Below are 19,756 nucleotides of genomic sequence, written 5' to 3'. Positions count from 1 at the left end.
TTTTTTTTTAATTTTTACTGACATAGTGCTTTTCAGGACACCTCTCTTCTCACTTCCCACCCCACCAGCTCCCATGACTTGTGCATGTGTTATCTTTGTTTTCTTTCCCCTCATGAATAATATAAATTCCTTTCTGGAAAGAAGGATTTATTTACTCTTGGATTCTACTTTATCATGTTTTTACCAAATACATGTTGTAGAAATGGAAAATCACTTGAAATGTTGGTATGATTGCAGCTTTTAAATGAACCACTGTTGCTGTAACTCTACCAGCTTCCTGTGTGATGTAAAAGACAATCTTCAGTCCTTTTACAGGATCACGTTGATCTTCACAGCATTCCACTAAATTAGGAAGGGCTGGTGTGGTTGTCACTCGTTGATGAGGAAAGCGAAAGCCCAGAAAAGTTGGGTGTCTTGTCCAGGGTGTGAGGCCAGGCAATGTCAGCCACAACTAGAGACAGATCTCCTGATGGGAGACTCTTCACTGTCTTTCTTCTTATTTGGGAAGAAAATCCTGCAATATCAGTGCCATGGGCTAGGGTTGTCTCATATACAAACTTTAATGACTCTCTTTTCTTTCTTAGGAACTGAGGAAGATTTTGGAGGTCTTGTATCTGCTAATCTGATCCTTTTGAGAAATAGACTGTTAGATATTCTACTCAAACTAGTCTACTCATCAAAGGAAAAGACAAGCATTAATATACAGTAAGTAAAACTCTCTCTTGACATTGCATGCTGATTGTTCCTATTTCTCTTTAGTTTGATTTGCTTCCAAAGTTGATAGAATAAGTCCACCAACCTTACTTGGGAATACCTAGAGAAGTAACTTGTACCATCATTTCATTTAAGGTCTTTTTAAAAAGAAAAAAAAAATGAGTTATTTCATATGAGGACCTTGTCTGACTAAACCCTGAGACTGATCTTGGAACTTAATCCTCTTCCCCTTGATTAGAGCTTGTGAAGACCTGGTCAGGACACTGGGCTTTGACTGGCTCCTGATGTTTACCGAGGAACATTTGCACTCAACTACAGTGACTGCAGCCACGAGGATTCTGGTTGTCTTGCTGAGTAACCAGTCTGTTCTCATCAAGTTTAAAGAAGGACTCAGTGGCGGAGGCTGGCTTGAGCAGACAGATTCTGTCTTGACCAATAAAATTGGCACTGTGCTAGGTATGGAACTTTTCACCTAGAAGAAGCAAGACTGTATGTTCTGCCTGACCTTAGGGACAGCTAATGACTGTTGGTCCTTCTTATGTTATGTTTTCCTGTCTCTGATCAAATACCTGATGTTCTTAAAAGGTTAACATTTTCATGTATGAATATTGGTTAAGAAATATCTTCCGCGTCAACACATTCTTCATTTTTTCCTTTTTGTGTATTGATACTATTGCGTCTGCCACTTGGCTGTTCTATAACAGTGTCATTTTGTCGCATATTACTATATATTCCTGTTATTATTTATTTTGACTATATTTTAAATCAATGTTTTGCATTATTAAGAAGAGTTTAGATTTTTAATTTCTCATAATGTTCGTTCATTCCTACAGGATTGAATAGAATAGAGCCCTGGACCTAGAGTCAGGAAGACCTGAGTTCAAATCTGGCCTCAGGCACTTATTAGCTGTGTGACCCTGAGCGAGTATTTAACCTCTGTCTGCCTCAGTTTTCTCACCTGTAAAATGGGGATAATAATAGCACCTACTTCCCAGGATTGTTTTTAGGATAAAATGAAATATTTTTTAAAATCCTTTGTAAACCTTAGAGCACATTATAAATCTTAGCTATGCAGCTTCCCTGTCTCAGCTCCCAGGCCTGGGGGCATAAAAGGTCCCAGCTTTAGGTAGTGCTTCTTAGACTTGGTGGTTGTCTAAAACCGTGGCATCCTGTACCTTCATGACAGCAAGAGATGAGGGGGCCACGTCCAGAGAAGTTTGGTACCACAGTGACTCACAAGTGTCTCGTTGCATCTCAGCCTCTAACCTGAACTAAGAGGGTGCTGGAGTTAGAGTCGCGACTACTACCCCACTAATTTAACAAAACTCACTAATGATTCTTCATTTTTATTAAATTTCTTCTCGTGAGGCTGCCTCCCACATAGCAATATTGGGCATCTGAATTATTTCCTTCTCTTCATAAAACAATGAGGATGCTTTAGTATGTCATAATAAGTAATAAAAGGGTAATAAATGGGTGACTGCACTTAAAGTCCCGAAGGCCTGAGTTCCAGTCCTGCCTCTGACATTTACTGGCTGTAAAACCACATCGACGTCACTCCACCTCACTGTGATCTGTACTGGTAGAAGTAGTTCTCACACTGATGCAGTCGTAAATTGTAAGGCTTCTGTGTATTGACATCATAGAGATACTATGTGGATCATAGAAGTAGAGCTTGAAGGACCTGAAAGACATCTAGTCCAGTCCCCACTTTGTATCTGTTTATTATTTGCAGTAAAGAAAGATGGTTTCTCAAACAAATGGGAAAAATGTACTGGAGGCAGAATTGAAGCAGCTCCCCCCCTGATTTTACAGATGAATAAACTAAAGCTCTAGTTGGTCATAATTTACCTAAGATTACAGAAATAGTAGACGGCGCAACTGGGATTTGAACCCAGAACCTCTAGGCTCCAAAGCCATCCAGCTTTTCTACTTCCTGTCCTGCTCACCACACTGACTTTTTCAACCTTTTTTTAAATCCCTTCTCAAATCTCCCATAGCTCTCCTCCCTACTCTCTCAACTAAGAACTTTGCCTTATATTTCACTGAAAAAAACTGAGACTATTTAGTAAGAGCTTTCTCTTCCTCATCTCACATCCCTTCAGATGCTTTTCACCTCTGTCTCCTTCAGCCACACCTCACATGAAGAGGTGGTCCTTCTTGCTGAGGCAAACCCCTCTACAGGTATACATGATACCGTTCCATCTCATCTTCTGTCATCCCCAACTCTCCGTAACCTTTCATCTCTCCCTATCTGCTAGCTGTTCCCTATTGACTACCAACAGGCCTGTGTCTCTCCTGTCCTCAAAAAAAGGAAGAAAAACCAACAGTCCTCACTTGTATTGTCACATATCTCTCCTCCTTTTTGTAGTTAAATCCTTGACGAGGCCATCTACAACTAATGTCTCCACTTTCTGTCCTCTTATTCTCTTCTAAACTCATTGCAGTCTTGCTTCTGCCCTCATTATCCAACTGAAACTGCTCTCTCCAAAATCATCAGTGATCTTATTGTCAAATTTAATGACTTGTTCTGTCTTTGACACTGTCATCATTCTCTTTTTTGATATTGTTTTTGCTAGATTTCTGTGACATTGTTCTATCCTGGTTCTCTTACTCTCTGACTATTTCTTTTCAATCTCCTTTGCGGAATCTTTGTTCTGGTCATACCCTGTATGTAATGTTGACTCTGTCCTGGGCATTTTCCTCTCCCTCTAAACTATTTTACTTGGTGATCCCATCAGCTCCCATTGGTTTAACCATCATTGCCATGTTGCTGATGCTTAGACCTGTTTGTCCAGCCTTTTTCTCACTCCTGATCTCTAGTCTCTCATCTCCAGCTGCCTATGGGATATTTTGAAGTGGATATCTCAAAGACATCTTACACTCAGCATGTCCAAAACTGAACTCATTGTCTTTCCTCCCAAATCCTCCGCTGTTCCTGACTTACCTATTACTATCAAGGGTACCACCATCCTCCCAGTCACTCAGACTTGCAACCCTTCCATTATGCATAAGCCATGATTTCATTCAATGAAGTAGCCTCCCATGGATTTTGCAAATTAATATTTTTGTTGCCTGTATACTCTGGCTGCATGTTTTCTTTCATTTCCCATTTGGAGAAATAAACAAACATTCATATTTTTTAGTGAGTAAAACTTCAATTTTCTCATGAATCATTTCCCAGATGTCTTTACATTTGCTCTCTCAATCTCACAGTTAAAACTTGTATCCTGTTACGCTTACTTTCTATGTCCAGGGGCCATACAGCAAAGTCACAGCATCACAGAATTTCAGAGTTGGAAGTACCTTATCAATTGTCTTGTCCAAAAATTACCCAAAAAGAAAGTCCTCCTGCTACACACTAGACAAGTGGTCATCCAGCATCCTCTTGGAGACCCCCAGGGCAGTGGAGTCCATTATCTCTGGAGGCAGCCTTTGTATATAGTTGTGACAGATTAAATCAACAATTGAATGCTCTTAGCTGCTATTAATGCAAATGTTCTAGATATAAATATCAGTTTAACCCTTTTTATTCCAAAGCTTTGTGTAGTAGCATAATAAGAATTGGTGCCAAGCTTTACACTCATTTTTCTATCTCCTTTTCTTCAGGATTCAACGTGGGCAGAAGTGCTGGTGGCCGATCAGCTATCAGGGAGATTAACCGGGATGCTTGTCATTTTCCTGGTTTTCCAGTTCTTCAGTCATTTCTCCCTAAGCACACGAATGTCCCTGCCCTTTATTTCCTCCTCATGGCCCTCTTTCTGCAGCAGCCAGTCGCCGAGCTGCCCGAAAACCTGCAGGTCAGTGTACCTGTCATCAGCAGCCGATGTAATCAGGGTTGCCAGGTAGGAATTTATCTAGCAAGGCACACGTGTAATTTGGGTTTGGGGATTGGAGGTGTGGGCCAGGCAGGAGGGAGGGAATGAACTTACCAATGGGCATTATGAGTTAATTTCTTCAAAAACAATTCTATACTAAATCCGTAAATTACTTAGTACACATGTATAAAGATGACATGATAGAAATTTGGAGATATCCTTACTCTAAATTCACAATAAGGGTGACTTTTTTCGTATTTATAAGTTTAATGTAATTACAAACACAAGTATATATTTTCCTCTATGTGTTTGATATATCAATCAGAAAGTCAGCACTGAAATAAACATTTTCACTGCTGACCTAAATAATTTTGTGGGATTTGCTCTATATTTAAAAAATACAGCTTTCTTTTGGAAAACTAGAAATGAAGAATTTAATTTGGTGTTTCTACTAATGACTTATGTTATTGAAGAAATGGCATATTACAGAGATAAGATTTACAGTCATTTCTGATTATTAAAAAGCTAATATTAATTTTCAAAAGAGTTTAAAGTTAAAATAACATGTAAGTTAAGAAGATAGAAGATAAAATAAAACCTTTGTGCTTTCTGATTTTCTGACAGTTGTAAGCACAGATCAGTATGTCAAGCAATCAATATTTATTTATTAAGCACCTAACTATCAGGCATTGTGCTAAGCACCAGGGGTACAACAAGAAGCAAAAGACAATCCTCGCCCTCAAAGAGCTTGCAATCTAATGGGGAAAACAACGTGCAAAGATATTCAAAGCAGGCTATAATAAGGCTAAAGAGGAAATAATTAACAGAGAGAAGGCACTGAATTAAGAGGGGTTGGACAGGGCTTCTTGTAGAAGATGGAGAGAGAGAGACAGAGAGACGAGAGAGATCATTCTAGCATGCATAGAAAGGATTTTCAACTTGCTTCAGACTTTTTATGTTTTAGCATCCTGAAACATAAAAGCTTCAAAGTGCTAATGCTGTCTTATTCCATTCCAATAGTTTGTAATCCCTTTAAAATTAAAATCTTCCACTCTGTGTCCTGTCATTGACCCAATAAATGGGTGTGTGACCTCCAAGAGATCTGTTGGATTGCATAGCAATTTTTTTTCATGCTCATATGGTCCAAAAAACGCATTTTACCAGTGAAACGTTTTAATGAAACAAATCCCCACAGCTGCATCTTACTTTAGTTGCAAGAACTTCTGTGAGCAGTGTGAAACTGAATCAGAAAGTTATTTGTTTGTTTGTTTTTTGGGGAGGTGTTCATTCAAATTATTTTCTAATTGAGAAAATTGTTGTGCTTTAAATTCAGCAGTTAGCCAATATAGTTGCCTATGATTTCGTTCCTTTGATCATCGGGTTAATTTGTTCTGCAATTTTTCTTTTGTAATAATTTATTGGAAAGAATATATGTAGTCTTTTAAAACATAGTCTGTTTATGTTGGCAAGACAAAACAAACACATAAGATAGAATGTCCTTACACAGTTTATCTTTTTAGATAGAAAGGTACTATAGGATATAGGAGAAAGTGAAATTTGCTCCTCATTCTGTCTCTTCTTACTAAAACTATACAGTTGTGATTATCAGACCAACATCAATCTGGTCATTTAAATAATTGTATTTTAAGGATGTGAAAATATTAGAAGTCTGAGTTCATATTGAGGAAAAGAATCTGTCCCCAATTATTGTTTAACTTCACCCCTATAGTTTGATTTGGATTCCATATGGACATTTATCTTTGGAGTTCCTGCCTCTAGTGGAACCGTGGTCTCTTCAATCCATAATGTTTGCACAGAAGCTGCTTTTTTGTTGTTGGGAATGCTTCGCAGCATGCTCAATTCAGTAAGTATGATGAAGCACTGAGAAATATTAATAACTCTCCATCTTCCTCTGCTATTCTGAATAGAAGAACATTAATCAAAATGATCCTGTGTGATGTAGATTTACTGTTACTTTGAGAATCTCATTCCTACAATTTTCATCTCCATGATAATAATACTTTACGTGGATATAGAAGAACCTTATCAAAGCGTTTATTCCAATATATGATATTTTTATTATCCTTCTCTTAGAAGTAAGGAAATTCAGAAGTTGAGGTACAATGCTTATCTAATACCTATAATATAAACTTACTCATGAAGCATTTTCCAAATCTGTCAGTCAAAGGCTATCTTGTTATACTAACTTTTTTACTGTTGAGCATCTGTGGGGAGAGTGGGTACAAATATAAGTACAAATGTCAGCAGTCCCATAGAGAACAAATGAGGCCAAGGGGGTTTCAGCTCCTGGTACCTAGAAGTCATTTTGTCCCTTTCTGATAGGCACTGAGGATCGGGTTGATGATTGATATCTTCATAACATCCTGAAGCTACTTTTCCTCTGAATATCTAGTTTGCCATGTGTCTCTCAGATTCTGATGCAGATGTCACTGCTGTCAAGAGGGATACTGCTGCCAGTTTGAGCTGCCAGTGGATCGTCTCTGGCTCTGATGCTTCTCTTGAACTGACAGTTTCCTGGTGGGGTAGGTAGGGAAGAAGACAGGACTCTCTCCCAACTCTTAGGGATTCCCTCTCCCAGGCCTGACTAGCACCGTTCCACCACTAAACTGGCCTGCTGTTGGAAAGCCAGATTTTGATCTACCTTACGAGGTGCTTTATAGTTAGGTCCAGAAGTGTTTCTGATTCTTTCAGCCAATCCCACGGTGATTCCTGAGTGGCGTTATCTGCCCCTCATCCAACGATTAAAGCATTTTACTCCTTCCAAATTGATTAAAGACTTGTTGACAGCTAGTTTATGCTTTAATTCAATTGCAAAGGTCTAAGCCTTCTGTTTTTAAATTAATTTGGGTGGGATTGTTTTTTCATCTCCCAGCCTTACATCATGTAGTGTTACAAATGTTATGGCAGATTTGTCTCAACGGCCCATGGTGTTTGTTTTATGGCATTTTTCCTTATTAACTTCCATTATATAGCATTTTAGTCTGTGACAAAGCATTTTCCTCACAACCACCTTTTGAGACAGGTAATGGAAGGTTTGTTTTGCAGATTGCAGATTTAGAGCCTGCTTTTTAAAGATGAGGGAGCAGAGGCCCAGAGACCTAAAGTGAGCAAATGCCCAAGGTGACACAGTGGCCGAGCCAGGATTTAATCTTTGGTGTTCCCTGGACGTCACACTCCCTTCTCTTCTACACTGTGATATACTTGTAGATAGTGAAGATCTGTGTGCTTAAAAATATCTACCCGTGGGGCAGGTACGTGGCACAGTGGATAGATCGCCGGCCCTGAAGTCAGGAGGACCTGAGTTCGAATTCGACCTCAGACCAAACACTTGACACTTACTAGCTGTGTGACCCTGGGCAAGTCACTTAACCCCAATTGCCCCCCCCCCCAAAAAAGAATAATCTACTCACAAATGCCTAAAATACTGACCTAGAGATTAATGTGCTCTGACACACATACACACCTAGAAGGATTGCAGGCGTGGACAGCAGTCATTCTTACCTTAGGCAGAACCATTTGTCACAGGTACCTTTAAAGAACAGTTCATATTTGTGTAAAGCTTTATAGTATGCCACATTCTCACATTGATGAGAAATTGAAGCTCATAGTAGTTAAGTGATTTTTTTCAGTTGCAAAAATAAACAAACATCCACACGGGGCTGTGACCTTAAGAATTTTCTGGCTGTGCTTCCCTTTAAACCATGTTGCCTCACAAAGCAAAGACAGAAATCAAAATAACTGTACCTTGCTCATGGAAACATTTTTAAACAGGTAATACAGTCAAGCCTCCAAACTTCAAAAATCCCTTTGATTTGGGGTCATTTTATATAGCCACATGTATAGCAATTTAAAAAAAAATTTAACTATTTTTCATGGAAATCTTTAAAAAGTGTATTTCTGGCCTCCTAGCCTTTTTAAAAAATATCTTGAACGTACTGTAAGTTTTTGCTGACTCAAGGTATTATTAGGTACATCAGTTATTGTACTGTAGCCTACTATTACTACTATTACTATAGTAGTGCTCAATAAAGTACTATTGCATAATACATATATTATATTGTATTATAGGATAGTATAGAGTACGTAGGGCTTATTGAGGTAGTTTGTCCTTACACTGAGTGGCCCTAGACTTTTATGCTGATTAGAGAGAACAGGGAATGAGGGGATCTGAGATAATTGTTATTTTAGAGCTGTAGAAGGATGAGCGAATATCCACCAATGTACCATGAAATCACCCTAACTTATTTCACATGTGTCACTACGTGTTTTTAGCCAAGTTGCAATGCCATGGAGATATCTTTTAATTTTCACTAGCGCTGTTTTTGTTATTTTTATGTCTTAAGGTCTAATGAGAGAGACACAATGCAAACAAATATTTACAAAGCAAACTTACATACACAATAAACTGGAAGTGATTAACACAGGGAAGGCACTAGAATTAAGAGGGATTGGAGAAGGCTTCCAGTAAAAAAGGGATTTTAGTTGGTACTTAAAGGAAAGTCAATAAGTGGAGCTGAGGAGGGAAAGCCTTCCAGGCATGGGAGACTGCCAAAGAAAATGCCCAGAAAATGTCTCTTGTGTTTTATTTTAATTTGTCTTTGATTTCACACGGAAAAGTTTCTGTGAAGATCAAAGATGGATCAGTTTTGAATATCTTTCTTGTACAGAGAGGTGTTTGTTTTTGCAGCATATAAATATGTCATGATATAATAGTCATCAAATTGTGTTTGTGCTGATGTGTGTGTATGTTAATATGTTTTCAGTGAGTTTCTCATAATACTTTTAAACAGTAGCAGTTACAGACCCTAATTCTTTATTTCTCTTCTTGCTTCCAAAACAGCCTTGGCAATCAGAAGAAGAAGGATCTTGGCTCAGAGAATATCCTGTTACCTTGATGCAGTTTTTTAGATACTTATATCACAATGTTCCAGACCTCAGTTCAATGTGGATGAGCCCAGAGTTTCTGTGTGCATTAGCAGCTACTGTCTTCCCCTTCAACATCCGACCGTACTCTGAGATGGTACGTGTTGCAAGAATTTTCTAAGTCCTTGCTGGCCACTGCACGAATAAGCCAGCACATGTTATAGTAAGACAGGTACCACAGTTTCTTTATCCACTCAAGAATGTGACGCAGCCTATCCGTTGGTGATGGATGTGTATCCCACAGGTGACATCATTCATACACTCATACATACATACATGTACATTCACATATACATATATATATACATATATATATACACACACACGTGCATGCATACACACACACACATATAAATATATATATATTTATATAAAACGATATATGTATCTCCTTCTGAGCTACACGATCCAGTTTGAGTAAGTTCAGGTAGGTCACATAAGCAGCAAAAGGTGCATTTTTAGGAAAAGAAAGAGGGTGCTTAAAATATTGCAAAGGCTTATAGCATAGCTATTTACAACAGACCAAAGAAAACATTTCTCCTTTAGCGGTCAGTTCATTAGCATTTATTAATCTGCAACTGTGTGCCTTTTTAGACAGAATAAAGAGAACTGCTTGAGTTCCTATAGCTCTTCCAAGTCCTCTGAGTTTTCTTTTGTAACCATAAAGTGACTGGGGAAAGTAGGTACCAAAGGAGACATTTAGTACATTCAGTGTCGTACAGGAAAAGAAAGAAATATCATAATAGCAAATATAGCCTACATTGGAGTCGGTCATGTTCTCCCAAAAATCTACTTTTGACATAGGAAAGGGAGAGGAAAAAAATGTCCTACCTGGAATTAGTCTGTCAAACAATCTTTTATGAAGCAACCTTTGATAACTTTATACTCAACCTATAACCTATAACTTCATTTTCTAGAATATCTCCAGGACCCCAAACATTTAGTCTTATTTCCTCCCTCATCACCAGAAGCCCCATTACTTTCCTTTCACCCCATTCTTGCCAGTTTTATCATGGTAGAGTTCCTAATTCCTCATTTTTGAATTAAGCTTAGAAGATTCTAACCACTTAGAAGATTCTATGTGGCCTACGCTTTTGGTTTCAAAGCTCTAATTAATTCTTGTTTGTAAAATTTTTTGCACTTGTTAAGCGTGATCCATTTAGGGGAATTAATTATTATAAACTTTAGAATTTCATCATTTTCAAAAGTGGCAATGTACAACATCATTAACTGTAACAGATTTGTTTGAATTTGATTTTTCTTTATCTACCCTAACGTAAAAGAAAATCAATAATAAACTGTGATGTGTGGATGGTGGATTATTGTGTCCTGTTGTACCAGTGATGCCCCAGGCCAGAATGATGTTTGTGTTTCCACATTGCAGACTGGTATAGTGGATAGGGAGCTGGACTCAGGAAGACTCCAGTTCAAATTCCAACTCAGTGTCATCCACACAGTGTGACCTCGGGCAACTTAACTTTTCTGTGCCTTAGGTTCCTCATCTATAAAATGAAGGGGTTAGACTCGATGCCTCTGAGATTCCTTCCAACTCTAAATCTCTCATCCTATGGTACAAAATGGCAGTTCCCTTTTCTGATTAGAAAATCAGATTCAGTTCTTTGTCTTGGAGCAAAGCAATTAGCATCTCATGCCAACTCTCCCCCCCTCCGCCCCCCGCCCCAGTTAGGTAGAGATAATTGTTATTTTAGAGCTATGGAAAGATGAACAAATGTCCAACAGTATACCATGAAATCATCCTAGCTTATTTCATATGTGTCACTACATTTTTTTCAACCATGCTACAGGATGACAGAAATATCTTTTACTTTTTTCACACTTTTTATTATTTTTGTGTCTCTTGAATTTTCCCTTTGTCTTTGATTTGTAATTCTTATTAGTTGCAGGAAAACTGAATAGAAGGAACAGCTCCTTTTTATTTATTTTTTATTATTCCAATGCTAAGTTCTACTTTGATACCAGGTCCTGAGCTGAAAATCTGTGATAGTTAGCTTCTCAGTAGTCAGTTCATGAAGATTCAGGTTGCCTTCAGATGACTGTTGCCTTCATCCACGCAAGAGACTTTGGGCAAGCCATTTTCCCTTCCCTCGCCCTTTGTTTCCTCTGGTGTAAAATGCTAGATCAGGTGTGAGGAACCTGTTTTAGATGATCTCCAAATGTTCCATCTCCTTCCAAATAGCTGATTACCATTTTTTTGGTTCATTTTAAACAATAGGTCATTATCTTGACATAATCCATTGAATTAATTTAAGATGATCACACATTAATTAAATTTAACTAATGATCAAGAAATATATCTTTAATTTAAAAATCTTTTTGATTAACATTTTGTAGTATTGCTTATGTCCATTGCAGTTGTGAAATAATTTAAAGAACTCCCTTTATATAGTTTGATGACTTTTAACTGTAAGTGAAAAGTCAAATGAAAGAGCAATGGAATTAATTTGTGAAATAATTGAGTAATAGGTAAACCATACAAAGCAATCACTACTATTATGATGTAACTTATGTAAAAACAAATGGAAATTAGCACTATGCTAAGTAAGAGTTAATAATAATGGGAAGACTGAGGCATTTTTCTGTTCTGTTTTTAAACAGGTCACTGATCTTGATGATGAAGTTGGGTCTCCGGCAGAAGAGTTCAAAGCCTTTGCAGTTGACACGGGAATGAACAGAAGCCAATCTGAGTACTGCAATGTCGGCTCCAAAACCTACTTGACCAACCACCCAGCAAAAAAGTTTGTTTTTGATTTCATGAGAGTCTTGATTATAGACAATCTCTGTCTCACACCTGCCAGCAAGCAGACTCCACTGATTGACCTGCTGTTGGAGGTAACATCAAGGAAATGAGCTCATTGCAATGTAGCTTCACTGCTACAGGTAGAATGTGCATAATCTATCAGGATCAAAAAGGTGTTGGCAAATTTTCCAGTTGATGTAAGCATTTCATAGTAGAAACGTAGGAAATGTTTCTCACATGTAAAAAGCATTTGTCACATCTGTGCTCCATGGTACTCTGTGAAGACAGGAGTAAAGTTAAGTAAAATTAATAAGTTTTTCTGATTAATTGCTTTGAGCCAGGGAGTTACCCCACTTTGATTCCAGCCCTGTTATCTTGTAGCTCTGTTCCTATATCAGGATGAGAATATGACCAAGCACCTTTCCTGAAAGCATTGAAAATTCCTGAAAACCATGAAAAATGTTTGCCTGCCAAATCTCAAGAGAAGTGAAGGGGAGCAGGAAAAATATTTGTCCTACCATCTTATTTGCTATGAACCAGCGCCTGTAAATAGTAGTCTTGTTTTATCAGTACTACCTGGGCAGTAAGTGCTCCCTCTGGTGACTAACAGAAGCACTGCAACTCAATACTCCCGTTGATCAAGGCAATTCATGTAATGACAGTCTAGTGGATTGTTTAGTAAGGTAACTTTACCATAATTAGTAACACTTGGACACTGAGCAGACAAGAGGGTTTTTTGGGGGGAGGATTTCTCAGAATTCTCAGTAGTGATGAAATAAGAATAATTTTCACCAATGAAACGTATAATTGAATAAAATGCAGACCTGTTAAATTTTCAAATATTGGCCACCTCAGGGAAGAAGGATAACAGCTGATATTTATGCAACACGTTTTTCCACATTAAGTGGAAAAAATGACACACTCCTCCCAGCAAAGCATTGAGAAGGACCAGTACCATAGAGGAACAGATAAGAGGATAAGGCATGACCTTGTAATCTGCAGTAAAAGGCAGAAGTAGATAGAATGTGGATGAGAAGGCACAAGTAACAAACACTGCTGGGTAAGGAGTGAAAGAAAGAAAACACTGAAAAAGCACAAATACAAATACCTCACACTGGTCAGACTAGCCAATGACAAAAGAGGAAAGTGACAATTGTTGGAGGGGCTTGGATCAAACAGGCACACTAGTGGAGCTGTGAATTGGTGCAGTCCTTTTGAAAAATGGTTTGTAACCATTCCCAAAGAGTTCCTAAACTGTGTATATCAGAAATGATTCCAGTAGGCCTGTACCCCAAAGAGATCAAAGAGAGATGAAAAGGATATATATGTTCAAAAATATTTATAGGAGCTCTTTTCATAGTAGCCAAAATCTAGAATCTAAGGGGGGTTGTGCCTCTCTTATGGGCAATGGCAAAACCAAATATTATATTTCCATGAGGCGTAAGGATTGTCATAAGTAGTAAGGAATTTCAGAAGAAACCTTGAGACGTCCTATAAAGTAATATAGAGTGAAGTGAAGAGTAGGAGAGCAGGCTAACAGTGATAACATAGAAAAAAAAAATCTTTGAAAGACTTTAAAACTGATCAACTCAATGATAAACCACAAGTATAAAATAATGAAGGTGAAACAAGACACTTCCTGTTAGAGAGGTGATAAAAAGCAGAGATACACATTTTTGGACATGGCCAATGTGGAATTTGGTTTGTCTAACAATGCACCGGTATATTGAGGCCTTTTTTTAAAAAATTTTGTTCAATGGAATGGGAGCAGGATAGGGTGAAATACAGATCAATTTTTAAAATGTTTCCTAATTGAAAAAATTAAAGTTAAAGCAAAACAAACCAATCCAGTTAGAATTAGAAGGGAAATGTAACTGGGAGAAATATTCATGGCAAGTTACCCTGGTAAAGGTCTTATGTTCTAGTTATATAGGGTCTGAAGGATATAAGAACAGGAGCCATTCCACAATCGGTAAATGTCAAATTGATAAATAAGTGTTGTAATGGAAGCAATATTCTCCACCCACATGCAAGTTAGGCTACTTTTTCCTTCAAAGGTATTGAAGCCGTTCTTAAGATTTGGTTAGCATAAGGCTGTTGACATCAGTTCCTGGTCTCCTAAGTACAGAGCAGCCATGGCAGACCACCATGGGTTACTCATAGACTTGACAGCTGAGCTCAGCTGACTCAGTGCAGGATGCCCTCTGCGCGTTTTCTCTTTGGACATCCTCCTATTATAGGCAAGGAACAGAGCTGTACCTTGAAGAGATTAAATCATATGTGCAAAAATATTTATAGCAGCACATTTTTGTAGCAAAGATCTAGAAACACTGGGTAGCTGTCATCTGAGGAGTGGCAAAATAAATTATAGTATTATTGTATACTAAAGAAAAATATAGAAAGATAGTTCAAAGAAACCTAGAAAGACAAGTATGAACAAATGGAGAGTGCAGTGATTAGAGCCAGGGCAAGGCGTACGGGGATCGCCGCATTGTAAAAACGGCATTGCCTTAGAAGGGCTTCGGGACTCAGAACAATGCCATGACCAGTCACAGCAATGGAAGACCGATGATGGAGCATAATTTCTGCCTCTTAGCTGGAAACAAGACATCCATTTTAAGATGACTGACATGGCTTTTTCGGGTGTCTTGGGCATTCTTGTTTGCTGTGTATAAGGGCTTTCTCACATAGTGAAAGAAATGAAGTGGGGAGAGGGACAATAGTGATTCTAAGAAAGAGAAAATCATCAATTAAAAAATGTTTTTAATCTGCAGGAGGAAACTGAAGGAGGTTCAGAGGGAGAGGCATACAAAAGGATAGCTTTGGAATGGATACATTAAATTTATTGTTAGTGGTTTTTTCAGTTTTAACATGGTTTCATTTATAGTACTTGAAACATTCGTGTCCATGTTTTTCAATTACAAAATAACAAAGAATTAAAATCCTGAGAGGAAAGCTGATAGAATTGCCTCTGCTGAATGATTTAGATATTTACCTGTTTGAAGAGAGAAATATGGATTAGAAGGTCTCTAGAGGACTGTTCAGCCCCTTGATTCTGTTTAGAGATCAATTTCCTGCCAGAACAGTTTGATACCAAAATGAGTGAGAAGGGGAACATGTGAAATCTCTTTCTAAAGGTTATTACACATAACAGATTTCCATCTTTCCTGAATAGTTCTTAGAGGCAGGTGAATTGATCAAATGCTCTGTTGTAGACAAAAGCTTGCAGTAATTCCTGTCATGACTTCTGTTCTTCACCACGCTCTGTTGTCACCACCAGCCTTCCCTTGCCACTGCTGTTGGGTTTTCAAAAGACCATAGTAGCAGTAGTTCCCAGAAGTAAGTCTCCAATTAAACCATTCACTCTTTACTCATTCAGCAAACCTCTCTAAGAAGATGCAAAGATGTATTGAGAGAAGGGAGTGTATCTAAAGTAGCTTAAAATCTGTAATGGAGAGATAAATATATGAGTTATTAGCATTAGTAGTATACCACATAAGTCTTTAAAAGAGGTGGGAACACTTTGCTATGAGAGTTCCAAGGAGCGCTTCCTATGTACCTCAGTGATCTGTGGGTTGGGCAGCATCTGGTGGAAACAGAGCCAGGCCACAAACAGTTCCTCAAAAAAACATCTGGGAGTTTGAGCATCCTGCGAGCTCAGTGTGAGTCAGCAATTGGATAGCACACCTGAAAACACTAGAATTATCTTAGGTTACAGGAAGAAAGACATGAGGTCCAGGAATTAGGAGGCAGGTGTTCTACCATAGTTCTTTCTGGTCAGACCACTCTGTGGTACTACATTTAGTCCTAAGCACCATATGCAAGCAAGGATACTAGTCAACCACAAGTTCACGCCATATGAACAGTGGTCAGAAGTACTGGGCATGCATAGCTTGGAGAAGAGAATATCCAAACTGACTCTTACCTTGAACCAGCTATGTGACATAAAGGAACAAAAACCTGTCACGTGGAAGAAGGATTTAGACTTTTTCTTCTTGGCCCCAGGTCACAGAACTAGGCATGATGGGTAGAAGCTTCACAGATGCACATCTAGCCTTGATATGAGGAAAGATCCCCAGAGTGGAACTGGCTGCCTTAGCTCTTGTAGATCAGCTTGTCAGACTATGGGGATCTGTTGGCAAAAGACAGACAGATAACCATTTAGATATGTTGTGGAAGGCATTTCTTAAAGTTCTGGACTACATGGCTTCTAAGATCCCTTCTCTGTGATTCTCTGCTGTTTAAATGTTTTAATATTTGATTGGGGAGACAAATCATGCATACCAAGGATCAGAATTTGTGAGATAAACAGGTATAAAAGCTTTATCGTGGTGGAGATGATAATTCCATTACAGAAGACTAACAGGATTTCATTAATAGAAACAAAATTTTAAGATTTGTGAACATTTGTACCACTTCATGTCATACTTTGCTATTTGACAGTTTTAAAAATTTGATGTGTTTGATGATATTACTAGATTGAAAATCATAATATTTCTTCTTCTGTTGGGTTATAATCCTAAGGGTCTTTTCCTTTGCAGGCTTCTCCTGAAAGGTCTACAAGAACTCAGCAAAAAGAATTTCAGACTTATGTTTTAGATAGTGTCATGGACCACTTGCTTGCAGCTGATGTTTTATTGGGTAATTTCATATTTTACCTTTGACTTTTATCAGTCATCTTCCATTAAGAAACCCAAATGAAATCTTAATTTCCTTCTCTTCTTCCTGTTTGAACTCTATTTTTAAGGATTTTTCTTTTCTCTACCTCCCCTCCAGCCATTAAATCTAAAAAAAAGCAAAAATAAAAATCTTTCAAAAATTCTGACCTAAATTTTTCATATAAATTGTGGCACATGTACTTGGGGTACAGACAATGTGAAGGTTGGACAGAGAAAAAGGAAAGACAACATATAAAAACATCCTCTTTTTTTTTTAATAGTTTAAAGGCCTCTTCCTTTTATGAATATTTTATATTCATATAGACTTTATAGAGAGAACTACTTATAGAGAGTCTAATTTATTCCAGTATCTGGAGGTTTGTTTTTGTTTTTTTGAAACAGGCTTTCTGTGAGAAAGGAAACGCCCCCTTTACCATTGCATGCCATGATAAAAATATATTAAAGTGTAGTGTGGTGGCAGTTTCTTCTGAGAACAGAGGAAATATGTACATAAAAAAATTATTTTGGTGCATGTGCTAGTTTCATTATTACTTTGTATCCCCAGCACTTAGAACATTTCTTTTCATATAGCAAGCATTTAATGCTTGCCAGATTGGATCAGTGAATGATTTTAATCATGGATGCCAGAATGCTCTTATTGCCCTATTACCTTTACTTTAAAAAAAAGAAATGTTTACCCAGAGATTTTGAATATTGTCATAATGTGCAAAAAGTACATCCTGAAATAGATGTGCTGCTTTTAACTTTTGTTGAGATTTACTTAAATTGCGAATATTTATGGTGTGAAATACATACTACACAGTGGATGATACTTAAGATAGAATGGGCAGCATTTGTATAATTTTTAAATCATTTTCACCTGTGTGATTTCATAGTGATTCTCATGGTAGGTCAGATAATTTCATTTTACAAATGAGAAAACAGCAACTAAAAGGCTGTTATATTTGGGTTATTTAAGGATTTTTGTCCCCATGATTACAGAGTTATCTAAAAATGGGGAAAGTACTTCAGATAGTATAGTACTAGTTGACTTGTTTTAGAACTTCTTAATTCTTTTCACCTTCTGCTGCATATGTATTCATTTTCTTGTTTTTTTCTTTCTGGAATTTAGGGGAAGATGCATCTCTGCCCATCACCAGTGGAGGAAGTTACCAAGTGCTAGTGAACAATGTATTTTATTTCACCCAGCGTGTGGTAGACAAGCTTTGGCAGGGAATGTTCAATAAGGAATCTAAACTCCTTATCGATTTTATTATTCAACTAATTGCACAGGTAACCTGTTCAAGCCTATTGTACAAAGTTTCCTTTTTAATAGTCTTAATAGTTTTGTTTTGTTTTTTACTAATACTGGTGATAATATAATTATAATGATAATAACAATACTGTAGAATGCAGGCTTAAGCCAGGAGGTATTGTTTTAGTTTTGTGATTATATCTTTAGCCCCCAGCACAGTCTAGGAACTAATGTTTATTACATTTAATTATTAATAATATTTTACTGATGGTTCCAAGATAGTGACTTTGAGAGGAAGCCAAAGTCAATCTTCTCCCCTTGTGTTTTTACATGAAGGAAAGCTTACTAATAAACATACAGCAGTCTGTTTTCAGGAAGGTTTTTCAAAATTGTTTCTTCCAAGGAGTTGAACTGGTGGACTTACCCATCAGTTTGTGGCCAACAGTAGAGTTCTTGACACTCTTTACCCCAAAGAACTTTCATAGCGGTGGGGAACCTGCAGCCTCAAGGCCACATGTGGCCCTCTAGGTCCTCAAGTGCAGACAACAATTTGTCAACCAACAGTTTGTTCTGTGAAGTTTGGATTCAGTCAAAGGCCTATACTTGAGGACCTAGAGGGCCACATGTGCCCTTGTGGCTGCAGGTTCCTCATTCCTGCATCACTTCCAATTGCTACTTAGTTGATTTATTTTTATAGTGCTCATTATGGGTAAGTTCAAAAGAGAAAGATATTAGAGGGTCAGCCACCATTTTTGTATTTTGCCAAGTCACGGTTCTCCTATTTCTTCTCTCCTCTTCCTCTGAGTGTTCCATGTCAATCTACGGCTCAGTTACTTGTGAATAAGGATTATTTTTATGCTTCATTCTAGGTACCTGTTGCTTTGTTTAGTAGTTCATGGGAAAATATGTTGAAAATAGTAAACTGATATGCTGTTGCGTAAGGGTCATAGTCTTTTCTCAGGTTATTGTGTGTTTGCCTTTTTTTTTTTAAGCCAGAGTAGTACTCAAAAGGCAGTGAAATCGAAACCTTACGGAATATTTTCTGGTATCATTTTCAGTTATTAAACTATACATTGAATAATGTTCATCTTTTTCCCAAGTGTTTTTCGTGAATAGTAAATTATTTTGTTAACTTCAGCAGAGCATTCCTTGTTATAAAGATATTGCACTGTTCATTTTACCATGTACTTTTCATATGTTTAATTAGTCAAAACGAAGATCGCAAGGGTTGTCACTGGATGCCGTTTACCACTGCCTAAATAGGACCATCTTGTACCAGTTTTCAAGGGCACACAAAACAGTCCCACAGCAAGTTGCTCTCCTCGATTCTCTTAGGGTCCTTACTGTGAACAGAAACTTAATCCTAGGACCAGGAAACCATGACCAAGAGTTCATTAGCTGTCTGGCTCATTGCTTGATTAATCTGCATGTTGGAAGGTGAGTGCTTCAGGACAAATTCATCTTATTTGAAGTTCAGAAACTATTGTCCTATTAAAAAAAACAGCTTCATGCTAATGATTATATGGTGATATTCCTTCTCTCTTTTCCTCAGCTTAGATTTGGAGCAAGAGTTTGTGAGTTCAAATCTTGGCTTATCCCTTACGACTGA

General features: G+C 37.7%; 1 protein-coding gene across 5 annotated transcripts in view; it reads left to right on the top strand.

Annotated features, from left to right (window-relative positions):
• Positions 1–19,756, top strand: part of WDFY3 (WD repeat and FYVE domain containing 3) — a 296,048-nt gene that overhangs the window by 190,207 nt on the left and 86,085 nt on the right. For 4 of the 5 annotated variants that reach the window (XM_027853427.1, XM_027853426.1, XM_027853424.1 and 1 more), the window contains 9 exons: positions 585–705; positions 953–1,170; positions 4,324–4,559; positions 6,262–6,396; positions 9,394–9,573; positions 12,093–12,326; positions 16,776–16,875; positions 18,025–18,185; positions 19,355–19,584. In XM_027853427.1, coding sequence (XP_027709228.1) covers positions 585–705; positions 953–1,170; positions 4,324–4,559; positions 6,262–6,396; positions 9,394–9,573; positions 12,093–12,326; positions 16,776–16,875; positions 18,025–18,185; positions 19,355–19,584 — 1,615 coding nt within the window. The remainder of the gene's footprint in view (positions 1–584; positions 706–952; positions 1,171–4,323; positions 4,560–6,261; positions 6,397–9,393; positions 9,574–12,092; positions 12,327–16,775; positions 16,876–18,024; positions 18,186–19,354; positions 19,585–19,756) is intronic. The other variant, XM_027853425.1, reaches the window with a different exon arrangement.

Source organism: Vombatus ursinus, unplaced genomic scaffold, assembly GCF_900497805.2.
Source record: "Vombatus ursinus unplaced genomic scaffold, bare-nosed wombat genome assembly UNPS02009975.1, whole genome shotgun sequence".
NCBI classification, from domain to species: domain Eukaryota; kingdom Metazoa; phylum Chordata; class Mammalia; order Diprotodontia; family Vombatidae; genus Vombatus; species Vombatus ursinus.
Note: the sequence above shows the minus strand (reverse complement) of the source record. Positions and strands in the feature narration are given on the sequence as shown.